This window comes from Oryx dammah, unplaced genomic scaffold (genome assembly GCF_014754425.2).
Source record: "Oryx dammah isolate SB20612 unplaced genomic scaffold, SCBI_Odam_1.1 HiC_scaffold_18, whole genome shotgun sequence".
NCBI classification, from domain to species: Eukaryota; Metazoa; Chordata; class Mammalia; order Artiodactyla; family Bovidae; genus Oryx; species Oryx dammah.
In genome coordinates, this window is record NW_024070202.1 from 79153884 (window position 1) to 79169153 (window position 15270).

The 15270-nt window shown below is 42.6% G+C and overlaps 1 protein-coding gene across 1 annotated transcript in view; it reads left to right on the forward strand.

Moving 5' to 3' along the window:
• The window catches only part of GLI3 (GLI family zinc finger 3), a 311788-nt gene that overhangs the window by 84354 nt on the left and 212164 nt on the right, over window positions 1-15270 (forward strand). The window contains exon 3 of the mRNA XM_040260131.1: window positions 13863-14105. Coding sequence (XP_040116065.1) covers window positions 13863-14105 — 243 coding nt within the window. The remainder of the gene's footprint in view (window positions 1-13862; window positions 14106-15270) is intronic.

Genomic DNA, 15270 nt, shown 5'->3' on the forward strand with positions numbered 1-15270 from the left:
ACCTTCAACTGCCGGGAGAGGGTGACACGTTTGACTGATATGTACTTATTTAAATGTTTTGTGATTGTTTTGAAAAGAGCAGAACTCAAACAACTGCAGACACACCTCAAGCTGGATAAGGAGACTGATCTTCAATCACACACATCTCAGATTGTATATTTAAAATTCATTATTTAACACTGAGAGAGGAAACAGTCAGGAAATGTCTTTTATCTTTAAGCTTATGAGAAAGGACAAAATCTACCTTTCCTCACTGTATAAATGGTCAGGTTTAGAATTATAGGGAGCTAATTTGATTGCTAACTCACTGACTTGTGACTTTGGGGAACTTCATTTTTCTAAGCAAGTTTCCTTCATCTGTAAATGAAGGATGATATTAGTACCCACCTTAAGGTTCGGAAAACTCACTTCTAGTGTTTTGAATGGTATTGCCTTATGGTTGGTATGTGTTTCTCAGGTGTGCTTCATCAGTTCACTGATGGGTGTCCCCAAGCTGGCTAAATCAGGAGATGGCACACTTTTTCTGGAAAGGACTAGCTAGTAAATATTTTAGAATTTGCAAAGGCCCTTTGGTCTCTGTCATACCCAACTCTGCACTTATAAGGAGAAAGCTGCCGTAGACAATATGAAAATGAATAACCCTGGCTGGGTTCCCATAACACTTTATTCATGGACACAGAAATTTGAACTTTACATACTTTTCATGTGTCATGAAACATTTCTCTTTTGATTTTTTTTCAGCCTTTGAAAACTGTATAATCCAGTCTTAGTACACTGGCCCTACAGAAACAAAACAGGAAGTGGGTTTAAGATGCCAACAGTCATCCTAGGATAATTTGCCTGATCATTTTTAGTAAACACTGCTCATGGAGAAACAGCACATGGATTTCCTGGGAAGATTCAAGTATCTCAAGTCATTGTAGCAAACCAAGTGGAGAAGAGATTGATATTTTCTATGCAAATTTCAAGTAGGCATACTTTGTTGTTTATGGGCCTGATCCAAGATACATTTAAAAAGTAGGTAAAAGAGATGGCCAGTTAAATTATAGGTCGTTAACTTGGATCCTCTTTCTGGTTGTGAAGCAGCAATTATTTGCTCCCAGGACATCTAGCCTGGCTCCTGGTGAATGTGCATAGCGGTTTGTTCCCTTACAGTTTTTTCTGTATAATTCCATCTTTTCCCCTAGGAATCTGTGAGAAGTTGGATGGAGTAGATTGGTGATGGCTTATTTTATATAAGGGGAAGCAGCAGCCCGGAGAAATTCTATGACTTTGCCTGAAATTCAACCGATGCAGCAATAGAATCAGCCTTGGAAACTCAGCCACTACCTCCCAACCCACTTACATCCCACCATCCTGCTTTGCACGATTATTAAACAGATAATGAGGAAATTAGTGCTGGTACCTGGCATTCATAAATGCCATAATTTATAAAGATCCTTATCATATTTTGTTTAACCCTCAGGAAATACTGGCAAGTAAGCAGGGCAAGTTTTATTGTCTGCCTGTTAAGTGAGGCAACTGACAGTCTGGTATATTTTATAAGTTACTCAGGGTCACACACCGATAAAGCACTGGAAGCAAGTCTGGTCCTTAGGTTTTCTAACTCCTTTTATTATACCAAGCTGCCTTATTATATATACGATATGGCAGTTGATGTCATTAATATCCAAACATTAAAAAATAAATTGAAAAAGAAATAACACTCTGCCCTGGTTCCAGCCCCTGGCAGTGATTTTTAAGTAGAGGTTTGCGTTATGAGAATTTTTTTTGCTTTCAGAATGCTGCGTGTGCCTCCTGTAAAAGGTTGAATTAAATGCTTTTATTTTTGGTAAGTGGCCCATGTAAGTTTATTATTTATTTATTTTGGTACTTTCTGCTCCAGCTCCTTTGCCTAAACGAAGCACTGCTGCAATTTTATTGCATACCTCATCATTAAAAGAAATTGAAAAGACGCTTGTTAGTTTTAATATTGCATGGATGAAAATCTATCTGGCACTTTTAGGAACAGTTACAATTCCTTATAGTGCATTTTAAGAAGGAGTCTGGTTTTGTTCTTGATTAAGAAAAGAGAGAAGACTTTCTGAAATTTGCTATAATTCGATTATCATCTTTGTTGGGGAGGAGGTCTCTTGCTCACTGTGACGACCCTGGTTTTATTGACGCGTTTGGCATTCTTTCCAGCCTGTGGGAGGGGAAGTATGCTCTGGGGCTGCATGAAGGACTTGTGTTTGTTGGTAAATAACCCAAGCAAAGCTGCTTCCAAAGGCAAGTTTTCCTCTCTTCTCTATTAACCATATGCTTCTTTAACTATTGGACATATGCCCCTTTCCATAAACTACATGCAGCTTAAACTGTTGGAGCTATTGTTAACTTGAACACAAACCAAAGACTCAGATGCCTTCTGGCATGTAAGTCTGTAATACAATCCCCCCAAAGATGGTGGTAAATATTCCTTTGCATAAATAGCTTTTCAGAATCTGGAGACACTGGATAACGGGTCACTTGATTACAGACTAAAGTAGCCTTTCCTGATAACTTTTATAGGAAGGGGTAGAGTAATTTTAGCATTGATCATCTTCACCTGTACCTCTAAAGGAATGCCAAGCAAATCAGTGTTCAGCTTTCAGGGCCTTTGTAGTAGACAGTTTGCAGGGGTTAATCATCATTTATGATATTGATAGATGAGAAAGTCCTGCTGACTTGGCCACTTACCTGAAGGATGGCTTGAAGTGGGTTGTTTAGACTTATTAAGCCTCAGAGTATTTACCTGAATAACTGGGGTGCCAGGACTGCACACCTGGCAGACTGTGAGCAGCCAGTGGGACTAACCTTTGCACTTGGCATATGACCTGGCTTTCAGTACGAGCTCAGTGAGTGTGAGCAGTAGCCGTGGCAGTAATGATCATTTCTAATGCACTTTCCTTTTTAAAATTCTTTTATTTTTTCTAATGCGCTTTTCTTTTGTACCTTTCAGGGGATGACCTGGCGAAAGCTGGTTTGGCAGGAAGGGACGTTAGGGGATGTTAGGGATGTACTTGTTGGAAGGTGCTTGTGTATAGTACAAAGTAATTAAAAATAGTCCTATAACTTGAAGTAAGTGAATTTACATAAAGCCCAATATCATTGTAAGGTGTTACTAATATGTGTAAAAATAGCCTAGCAAGCACTTATAGCTTTAAGAGGTGGGATAAATAGTTTAAAATAAGACTACAGGACTACAGGAGATAAAATAAGACTATAGGAGAGAAACTCATGGGATAATTTTTCCATGTATGTATACTTAATTTGGACTTCTCTAGAGAATTATTGTAAAGGTCATACTTAGGATAGAATTAAAACCAAGGGTAAAAGAAATCAGCTATTTCTGCACTCTAAAATTTTTGAGAAATACAGAACCATAAAGGAAAAACATTGTATAGAAATATTTCATGCTCTCTTGGTGCGTTTTTTAAAACTTAAAAAATGTATAGAAATAATTATATATTTGTTTTCCACCTTCCCCTCCTCCAAAAACTTGACTCCTTAAAGAACTTGAAGGCATAGTAGTCAGGTGGGTGAGTGGACTCTGAATTCCATTGCAGGCTCTGCCTCTTTCTAGCTGTGTTTTCTTGGATAAATAAACCTCACTTTTTGTATCTGTATAATGAGAAGTACAAAAGTATTTACCTCATAGGATTGGCTTGTAACACCTTAGAAAAGTACTTAGTGCTCAGTAAAATTCTTTCCTATGTTCATTAAAATCCTTGATTCACTGTATTTTATAATAATATTCCATCCTAAGATAATGGACTTTAATTTTGTTACCTAGTTTTCCATATTATAAATAACACCATGATGAATATCCTTGAAAAGAAATTGTCTTCTTTTCTATTTTTTTTCCCCTTAAGATACAACCTGGAAGTGGATTATGGAAATATTTTAATAGTGTGAGAAAGTGACTCGCCCACCATATCCACCCCACCCCCAACTCTCAGTATTACTGCTTTTGCTTTTTTACTGTAATATCCCTCATTGTTTTGGGTACAAGATTTATTGGCAAAGGTGGGTAAGTTCCTTTAGGGTAATAGCTAGTCTGAAGTGTGTAGCCAAACCTAATCTGCTGCCTGTTCTTGTGCAGCTCATGAACAAAGGATAGCTCTTCACATTTTTAAATATGATGTGAAAATTACATGAAATTCAGATTTCTGTGTTTATAAATGAAGCGTGGGGACAACGCCCTGCCCACTGGTTTATGTCTTGTCTGTGGCGGCTTTCATGCTGCAGCAGGGTTTGGTGGTTGTGAAGGTCCCAGACACATGCTTTAGGGCACTTCTGCTACTGCTAAATCGCTTCAGTCATGTCCAACTCTTCTGCGACCGCACGGACGGTAGCCCACCAGGCTCCTCTGTCCATGGGATTCTTCAGGCAAGAATACTGGAGTGGGTTGCCATGCCCTCCACCAGGGAATCTTCCCAACCCAGGGATCCAACCTGTGTCTCTTACGTCCCCTTCTTTGGCAGGTGGGTTCTTTAGCACTAGTCCACCTGGGAAGTCTTAGGGCATTGATCACAATTTAAATTTATTTTATATTTCTTGTCACTGAGTAAGGAAGTCCAAGAGGCAGATCTTTAAGTAGGAGCTTTAAAGTCTGACTGCCTGGGTTCCAGGCTCTGCCCACCAAGCAGCTGTGTGTCCTGGGTAAATAGCCCACCTTCTTTCTCTCTGCCATAGTTTCCTCATCTGGCAAATGAGCAGAACAACAGTGTCTAATCAGGGTACAGTAAAGAGTAAAGCAAGACAGGTGAAGCCCTCTCGATCTCATAGTAAGCAGATGTTAGCTGTATTTCACTGGTGTGTGGTTAATGAATTTGAATTGGTCAGATGAATGAGTGAGACCAAAAAAAAAAAAAATTACTTGTATTTTGGAAAGGTAGATGAATTTGGTGTTTTATTTGTTTCCTTAATCACTTTTACTAGGACTTCTTGAGTATAAAAATACATTCCCCTGGCGTTGTGTCTGGAAAGTTAGAAAAAGGGCAAAAGAAAGGTCTGGCTGTGTCCTGGTTCCCAGTCTCCTGCAGAGGCTGGGTGACTGGTGTCTGCCCTGTCCAGTTGGTCGGAGGAGAGGAGAGCAGCAGGGTACCAAAGCCTCCTGTCTTGTCTGTGACCATCAACATGGACTTTGGGGGAGATTAGGTTTTGTGACCATTCTTGCTGTTACTCATAGTTTCTGAACCACTCCTGGAAAGTGTTTCCCAAAATTTCAGACTTCCGTGGCTAAGTAACTAGAAGTAGACTTAGCTCTATTAAAAGTGTGAAAGTGTTTCCCAAAATTTCAGACTTCCGTGGCTAAGTAACTAGAAGTAGACTTAGCTCTATTAAAAGTATTAAAAGTGACTCTATTAAAAGAGTCAAAATGTGCTATTTTCATTTGGGTTTCTCAAATGCAAGTTTCATAGCTGAGGTCAAAGTGGGCAGTGGCTAGAGGGAGCTTCTGTGGTAGAAATCAGATCCAGGCAGCACCTGGCCTTGCCCAGAGGCTGAGTCAGCAAAGGTGCGCACCCTTGCACCATCCCTAATCTGGTCCCAGTGAGGGTCAAGCCTCCAGCTCCTTTCTGTACAGTAATGATATTCTCTTGATATTTAAGTGTACTCTCCAGGAGGATCTGATTCCTGCTGTAGAGTAAGCATGGTCTTTAAAATGTTATTAAAAATACAATACCACCATATGCTCAGGCTTTCTTATTACCCAGTTTTCTAAAAAACCAAAACCAGGCAACATCAACACACCGGATGAAGCCAGTTAAATTTGTGTTCACCTCACCAAATTTAAAACACGGTGGAAAGTTTAGGAAATGGAACTCTGGTGTTAGGGAGGGGATTGGGTGGGTAAGAACCTGGGAACCACCATTCAGAAGTGCGGCCCCCGGAGGCTGTCACACACAGAGATTTCTTTCCCTGCTTGCCTTTAAAGGAAGAGTGAGGATTCCCTGGAAGTCCAGTGGATAGGACTCTGCATCCACTGCAGGAGACATGGGTTTGATCGCTGGTTGGGGAACGAAGATCCCCCAGGTATAGCAGGACTAGGGGCAGGGTGGCTCCGGGGCAACAGGCTTGGTCCCATTGGAGGATGCAGCCACGGCAGCTGTCAGCTCACCTGAGCCTTGTGAGCAGACATTCTACGGTGTCTCTTATGATCGTGGGTTGTGGATGTCACTATGGGTGGTTAACTGCTCAGGCTGTAGGTGCAAAGCAAGGAAGAGAGACTCTTCATTCTTTGCTTTTAAAAGACTCAAACCGAGTTCTCAAAGAACTCTCTAATACCTAAATATTCCTGAGACTGTTACTCGCAGATAGGCATAAATGCGCTATTAAGTGGAAGGAAAAAAAATGGGGCCCTCCTGAGAATTTATTGTACTGCCTTTGATGTCACTAATTAACTCACTCTGTGTAAGCAGTGACTAGTAAGTAATAGCAAGCTAATAGAAGAAGCTTCATGACATTTTAGAATTCTTAATGCTAGGAAAGGTCTTCTTGAGCTCATGGAAAATTAGGAAGATCTCCTAATTTTACAGGACGGCCTGCCGGGGCCCTCAGGGGCCTGTTTTCTTGTTTGTTGCTGTTTTTTTCCTCTTCCCAGGGACAGGTGGGGCTTGGCTACTGCTTTGTCTAAAACTTTGAAAGCTGGTTAGTAAGGTTGGGTTTGTGCTGGCCCAAGTCATAGTGTTAACACCCAGAAGCATCCTTCCCGAGGTGGGCAGGGGTGTGGACCTCTGCTTGGTGTGGGTTCAGAGAGAGGCAAGAGGAGGTAAACCCTATGCGGCATGCCTGGTGAGGCCTCAGACATGAAGCTTGTGTGATCGACCCCTGATTTTCCAGATGGCAAGGAGCCCTTATTTTTAAAAAGGCAAGAGGCTGCTTGCTCCAGGCCTTGGGAGCTCCCTGCTCCGAGGAACTCACAGCAGTGTCAGCTTTGCCCTTCAGTTTATCTAAATTCTTGTCTTACTCTTCACTCTTTCTATCCCAGGAGCCCCCTTTAAAGCTGTGTGAAGCTCTGTAAGCTGAGTAGTAGGGAGTAAGGCCAGAAATTGCCTTGGGTTTAGTACTAACCTGTTCTTGGGAGCAAATAGTTTCTGGTGAAGGGCTGGTGGGATACTGGTCAGTCTGGACTGTTTTGTCCTTTGGCAAAAAGAACTCTAGAAATGTTAAAAAAAAAACAACAAAAAACACACAACTGTGGTACTCCTACTGCTGGGATGGAGGGCGTTTTCTACTTCTCTGCTTTCCCCTGTCGATCTTCTCGTTGATGGAAGGAGGCAGAGAGAGCTACCCGTTAATTCTTGAGCCCATGATCTTTGAGAAAGGATTGCCACTCGAATTTCTCCAAAGCTTCAAACCCCCGGCCGCCCTCTCATGTAGCAGGCCCTGCAGTCAGTTTAAAGGTTGCAGACAAAGCAGAGAGCTCTCTCCCGATCCATCTGGGCCACTCCGTCTGTCATCAGTCATTGTCAATGGGAGACGTCTGTGTAGCTGCACAAGGGCGATGTCTGACCCCAAGGGCATTGGAAATGTTCTTAGAGAAGGCATTGTTTGCTCCTCCCTTTGGCAGCCAGACTCTAAGATTCCAGGGAGCAGCTTCTGGCTTAGGCATCCCTGCAGTCAGGATGGAAAGGGTCAAGATTCTGCTTCTAAAAACTACAGACACTAAACCCCCCACCCCTTTCTTGGCATAATTCTACAAACCTTGTGAATGTGCTTAGCCTCTTCTCTTTCGTTTCTGATCTCTCTTTGGGCAAAGTCTTAGAGAAAATTCTGAAACAAGGAGGCGAGGAGTTGGGTTCTATTGGTGTTTTTTATTCAAAGAACATCAGAAAGTAAATAACCACAGAAATAAAAGCTGACAAGATGCAACCAATACATAATAAGAAAACACGAAATAATGCTCTTTCCAAACACAGCCAAGCAATTTCCTGGGGGAAAAGCAGAAAATGATGTTCTGTTTCTTGCTTAGAAGAGAAGAAGGTGGGGCTCCAGGCTTGTGGGAGCACACTAAAACCTGCAGTAACACACAGATGCCATTGGTTGAGCCTCAGCGTGTGACAGTATGTGTGTGTGTGTGAGTGTGTGTGTGTGTATGTGTGTGCACGTACACACAGCCTGTGTAAGGCATAAGCCTGTCCTCATACCTGTGGGGATAAGATGCTTCAGGGTACTAAGACCCTGAAGTTGGATGTCCCACAGTGGATTTGTCCCTGGGGCCCTCTGGGTTTTTTGCAGAAGTGGTTGTTTGTTGACAAAAACTTATTTGGAGAGTATCAAGGATTTGAAAATGTCAGATCATCAAAATGTAATTGCTCTCCTCCCTTCCTTTAATTGATGGTCGTGGGGGTGGAGGCTGAGATTGCACACAAGCCACAGGTATCATTCGCCAAACCTGCCTGGGAGCAGACCTCTTCTCATGTTAACAGGACTTTGTGGCCTATCGAAGGCGTGATTAGGATTTCTCTGACATCATGTATAAAGGACATGGTTGCATAGTTTTGATCAGGAAACTGGCCCTAATGCCTTGTCCTGCTATAACATTGGGTTCTGGTGAGGAGCAAGTGAGAAGATACAAATGATAAAGCGGTTTGTGGCAGAAACGGATTATTTCTTCTCTTAAGAAAGGGGATTGACGTTTGCCGGTGAGGGGTCAGGAATAGCCCTCCGCGTGTTGATTGAGGCTCACACCTGTGTTTTGATCTATTTGTAGATGACTTGATGATTGATATCATTCAGTTTGGAAATGATGAGGTTTCACAAACTCAGACCTTATTAAACACGGAAATATTATTTTCTTGTTTGAATCCTATTCTGTTCAAAATCTGAGTATCCACTCCTTTTTTTTTTTTCTCCTTAACATTTTGTGGCCTCCACCCCTCCCCCCAGCCGCCCTGCCTTTTGGGCTCACCGAAATTTGAGTGCCACTTTTCTGGGAAAGCCTGATATTCTGACTTCAGTTTTGTAATTTAATGATGGAGAGTTTCCTTAGTAAACCAAATTTAGAGTCCTAGAATGCTTATCTTATATCCAGACCTTGAACATAAAAGGCATTTTATACCCGCAATTGTTCATTTAATGAGCAATTGCAGAGTGCAGGCCGGTTAAGGGATTGAGCTATATGCACTATTATTGCAAGAAGTATTCCGAAATACCAGAAATAGGACGTAAGCTCTGATCAGGGAGACTGCGAGCACAATTACCTTCTTTTCAAATCCTTCTGTGACACTGCGGGAGGAAAAAGGACTTTGAAACTTGAAAGGAAAGAGCTTGCTTTCAACCTCAAAAGCTAGGAGGAAAGGGCTCTGAAATTTGCTCTGAATTCCCAATTCACCATTAGCCTGTTTCTTCCTTTAGCCTCAAGGCATTCTCCGCTTTTTGAAAAGATGTTAAGAAATTCAGTCACAATAGAGAGCCTAGTTCTGAACGTGTTTCACTCGGTCCATTGAGGTCTGGGCTCCAGCCTTTGTGTGGAGTGAATTGAGCTGAGCGGCTAGCTGGTTGCAGAGAGGTGAATGAACAGTCGCTGTGCAGTGGCAAATTCTGGCAAAGAAAGAAGCGCCCCCTCTTCCTTTATTTTCCAATATGCATTCCTGTACAACCCCGCTAGTGGCCATATGTGGCGTCGAGCCTGTTCTTAAGTCAATACGGGGTCCTTGGTTTATTGCAACTCTTGTTAAGTTTGTCTTGTAATTGAAGCTGCTGTTGACCTTGCTTGGGGACCGTTTGTAAAACCGTTTATTTAGCATAAACTGAAATAATAAACCCTCCTTCTCTGGGGCTGATTGTGATAGGGTGACATTAGTTTGATTTAATGATTAGCCAGCCTGACCCTTCTGCTGGAGAGAGTGCCTTGAATAGAGAGAGTTCACTCGGAAGCACTCAGAAAGAATACTAATGAGCTTGTTAAATTTAGCATGGCTCCAACCACTTTTAATTCCTCTAATGGGAGCAAGCACTGCCTGGGAGAGGGAGAGGGCCAGGGTGCAGGGAGGCAGGGAGACACCGAGAATGTTCCTAACAGGTCTGCACTGCTAGAGAAAGCCCAGCAGAAAGAGAAGTTTGCAGAAAGTAGCTAGCCAGAGCCTGGGACTGAGTTGTAAGTATCCATCTGTTCGCTTTCGCTCTGTGTCTTCTGTGTCTTGGGGGGAAGAGAGGCGTGATGCTTTAAAACGGGATTGCAGGGGACAGCTTAAAATCCACGTTCATTTCAAAGAGGTGAGCACTTGTACCACGAGATCCTCACCCGCTGATTTGGTAAGGGGGACAGGAAGTGTTCCTGGTTGGTGATGCGGTGCAGGGTTTTACCTTTCCATGGGAACAGTCATCTGAAACTTTTTTGTCCAGTCCAATGCAAAAGAGCACTTGTGTCCTGGGTCTCCAGGAGAAGAAGTCAATCAAGAGTTTGGGAACAAATGCACAGGTGTGTGTGTGTGTGTTGAGTCCTGCTTCTCACCACATGATGCCTTCCTGGAACCCTTCCCTGTAAATGATCTAAGCAGTGTTGGTGATGAAGCCGCTCTTGTGTTGTGAGAGTTTATGGCACCAAGCGTGTCTGATGCAATATGGGTTGCCTGTGGATGAGTTTGGAAAAACCTGAGACAGCTTCTGAAATGCAACGTGGGGGCAGCCCTCCCTGTAGTGGGTGGGAATTCCCTAATTTCCACTGGAGCACAGATTTGCAGAAGGCAGGGCATCCAAAGTGGGAACCTGATGACAGTTTTGAAAACGGTTTTTCTCCTGAAGCTATTTAGAGACTTGCATGTCTCAGTCTGACCCTCCGAGCCTGCAGCTGCTGAACTGAGAGAGGCACGAACAGTCGCCCTGTGTTTGGCTGTTCAAGTCCACTGGCAGATGCTTCTGAAGGACTGGGCTGTTTGCTTACATTTTTGCAGCTGACTTCTGCTTGTTGCCATGGTGGACAGTATGTTTCTGTCAATAATTTGGCCTGGCGTAGCCTGTCTGCGCTGACTCTCCAACTTTATTGAACAACTCAGCTCGACTGAGCAAGATTAGACAGCTCTCGTCTTCTTGGCTTGTTAGAGTGGTTGCTAAATTTATAAGAGCAGGCAGGAATATGGCTTGGAAAGTTTCCCTTTCACTGTAGATAGCACTCTTTCAAGCCTCATAGCTGTTTGTAATCTGGGGGTGTATACTGTCAAGGTTTCATCCTGAATGCCCCTCAGAATCAACTCAGTATAGGAGATGCACTTCAGGAAATAATCACTTGCTGGGATTTTCTGGAGAGGGAGAGTACGTGAAAATGTGGGAGTCCTGACTCGTATAAGAGTAAGTCTGATGAAAGTTTCCACATGAAAAAAATCCTGGCCTGCGTTTTACTAAGAGAATTAGTTCATTTTTTTTCAGTATTAAGTGTTTGAACTTTGCTGATTTCTTGTTCTAATTTGATATTCACACATATTGTGTTAATTCTCATGAAGGAATTAATTTTTAGCTAAAAAGACCCGCCCGTTTCCACTCACCCGCCTCCCCCTAACTGCTTCTTTCTCCCACGAGGTGGGGGAGAAGGTGGGAGGGCTGTGAATAGTCCATGCCCATTATTCAGTTATTCGTGAAGTTGGATTCAAATGCTTGTCCGTAAAGACATCATGTCTAAGAAACTCACTCTATTGTAGGGATGCAGTTTTAAGAGAAGAAAAGTTAATTTCTTCTAGGAAGATTAAGTGAAGGGAATCCTGTTTTAAACCTGGAACAGATTAGTAGGGCTTGGTTATTCATCTTTCCCAGAGAATGCTAATTGCATGTCACAGTCCCTCTTGGTATGAGCTGTCTGGTTTTCCAAATGCAGGTCCGTTCTATAGAATTTACACCTTAGTGCAAAGTTGAAATTGGCAGTTGTGCAGGCACACTTAAGTGGAAAATATGACTTTGGCCATGGTGGGAATTTTTATAAACCGACTGAGTTTTGAGTGTTTTTGACATCCTTCCGTCTTTACATCACTGAAAACCTTCATTCTGCAGCCTGCAACTTTACTGCTAATGAAGTCTGAGTGTGGATTAGGGCCTAAAAGTATTAGAGAAATTAAAATGTCGGATTTTTGTTGTTGTTATTTTGTAGTTTGTTTTTAAACTAGCAAAAGCATGGTTGGAATTGCTTTTGGAAGGATCAATGTGTGAAAATGTGACCATTTTCTTTTTTAGTAGTTACTTGATAGATTAAACTCATAATTTATCCCATCATTACAAGATTTGAGGGTGGGGATCTGCGCAAAATAATGCTAAAATAATGTTTCACAGTTACCCAGCAGTAGTCAGCAAAATCACTGTAAAGTCCAGAACATACCTCATTGCCTCTTTGGTTTTGAAAGTCATTTGCTAGGCTTAAAAAAAAAAAAGAAACATACAATGCTTATTTCTTCAGGTCCCAAACATAGGCAGGAAAATGAGAGTTGCTACTGGCTTTAGGTAGTTCAAAGTATTAGTCATCACAAAAGAGTTGTTGTTACTTGAGTTTGCATTTTCACACTAGTTCATGTTCATAGCTATTCTTCTAAATTTGTCAAAAGAGCTATGAAATTGCTAAAGCATACTTTTTTTCTGTTTTTTTTTTTTTTTTTAAAGAGATGTTTAAGAGAGTATGTCTTTAAGAGAGTATGTCTACTCAGCTAGACATACCTCTGTTTTTTTGGATATTTTGAAGAGAAGTTTGTGTGTGAAGATTAGATGAGTTCAAGATCTGTTCAACTAAATAGTACATCAGTATTATTATTTATATTCATTTATAGTTTTTTTGTTTTTGTTTTGTTTTTAGGATCAGGAATGAGAAACAGCTTTCAAATGGGGTGTCTAAGCAGTGTCCTAACAGCTTTGTTTCCATCAGCACTTATCTGCCAGAGCACAGTCTGTGGATTAAACACAGAGCTTGTGTGGGCATAATTGAGTGCGCGTATGATTCTTACAGATGAATTGGTCCACTTGTTGTGGGTTCTGATCACCAGTTTGGTTTGATTTTATGCCACGGGTCTTTGATCTGCTATTTTTGGAAAGGCCATCCAATCACATTTGCAGAGAACCATAGTGGACCGATGGAAAGTTCTTACAGATGAAAGGGAACAGAAGTATGAGGGAGCTTGAATTTCATCAAGCCATTTCTTACGTTTGAAATGATGTCTGGAGCCCACCAGAGTGTGGATGTAGATCAGTGTAACTGACGCCCTCCACACCCACATTCTATCCCCATTTTCCTCTTAGCTCTCAGCTCTGTTCTGTGGGCCAAAGCAGGAAGTGTCCTGTAAGGGGCACTGTAGGTTTTCATGATTGCCATCTTTATCCCTTGGAACCAGCGGGTTTTCTGTCCCATGTCTGGCACTGTTTCATCTCTCAGTGGATCACACATCTGACTTAAAATCACAAGGATAAGTTTTGCTTTCTAACAGGTCCGCCTCCAAGGAACAGGGGTCCCTTGCCTCCTGGATCACCAGAGGCCTGTCTTCCTCAGGCCAGGAGAAGCTGGCAATCCACAGCCTTAGTCTGGCAAAATCTCCAGCTCCTCAGGCCCTGCAGGGATACTGGCAGGTCCCTAATGGGAAACCTCACTGGCAGATTCGGCTGGAAGCGGGGATGAGAATTTGCTGACATCTCAATTTAATAGGCTCATTTCCTGCTCCCCTTCCTCCTTCGATTTGTATCTTGGACCCTCATTCATAAACAATTTTGGCTTGAGACCCTCCAGTCATGGCTAGCTTTCACAGTTGCCAAGAGTGAGAAGTAGGCTTCTTTTGGAGGCGGGGAGATGGATGGGCAGGGAGCCCCAGCTGATGATGGTTTTTGAATGTCTCCTCAAAGTGCTCACAGAGTTTTCATTTCCCTTCTGTCTTCAGAGGATGAAAGTCCTGGACAGACCTATCACAGAGAGAGAAGAAACGCAGTCACTATGCAGCCACAGATTGCCCCGGGGCTCAGCAAGATCAGCGAGGAGCCTTCAACATCCAGCGACGAGAGGGCCTCGCTGATCAAGAAGGAGATCCATGGGTCCCTGCCCCACCTGGCCGAGCCCTCTGTCCCCTACCGCGGGGCTGTGTTTGCCATGGACCCCAGGAATGGCTACATGGAGCCTCACTATCGTAAGTCGCCCCCAATCTGTGGCACTTGCTACAGGAGCCACGGCAGGCTGTGTGTGTGTGCGTGTGCGCTTAAAGAGTTACTTGTCTTGCACTATTTTATACAAATGTTTAATTTATTGTTTACTTTACTTCTTAACTTCTCCCACATCCTGTTCCTTCTTTTTAGGGAAACCATTTCTTTCCATCTCTAAGCAACTTGGACCTCGGGGGCTGGGGGGCGGCTGTCAGGAAGGTGTCCGTCTGTGGCTAATCCACACAGACCTTTCCTGGGAACTGAAACCAGATTTTCTCCACCCAAGTAGACCCTGCTGGAGGAAAATAGGTTGAGGAGGGGGAGTTATTAAAGTGGGAGGCATTAGCAGATGTCTTTAATGGCAGATATTCCCCTTGTTCATATATATATATATATATATATATATATATATTTGCTTTATTGTTGAGGAACAAACAAACCTCTTTTAACCAGCCAGGGCCAAATTCCTTCTGTGGAAGATTTTTCTGTGTATTCTACTTTCTTCTGGAATTCGCAAACTGGAGACCTCGTAAGCTCCTCTTCTCACATTCAGAAAGTTTAAGACATGAACTAGGATGGTGAACACACCCATGGGATGGTTGCAGAATGCAAAAGAAACTATATAAGGGTTGAGCTTGTTTCTGGCCTGGTTCTAGTTAAAATATATAATTCAGTGGTGGAGTAATGAAGTTCATATTGAGATGCCCAAGCGTGCAGCTCTTGATTACAGATTTATCACCTTGCCAGGATACAGACCTGCTGTTTAACCTTCCCGGCTCCAATTCCAGATGATCCATCGTGTGCCACAGAGGGGGACTGGTTTGTGTTTTCCTTTTTCCACATCATTCAGAAATTTTAGTGTTTTAAGGCAAAAGGTCATTAGCCAGATGACTGATGAGTGAGGACAGCTGATTAGTGCATGTTTTTTGGTTCAAGAAAGTGCCCAGGATAAAAGCTAATTTCATCCCTTCATTAGTTGGCTTGAAGCAGAGGGGAATGTTCCCTCATCAGGGCGCAGATCAAAGCGCTTCACACAACCTTAAGTCTCAGCAACTGCTCCCCCGTCCTCCCCACTAGATTATATTGTTGGTAAAGATGGAAGATACATTACTTTTTTTCAGTGGAGGGAGAATTTTTTTTTTTTTAAGTGGT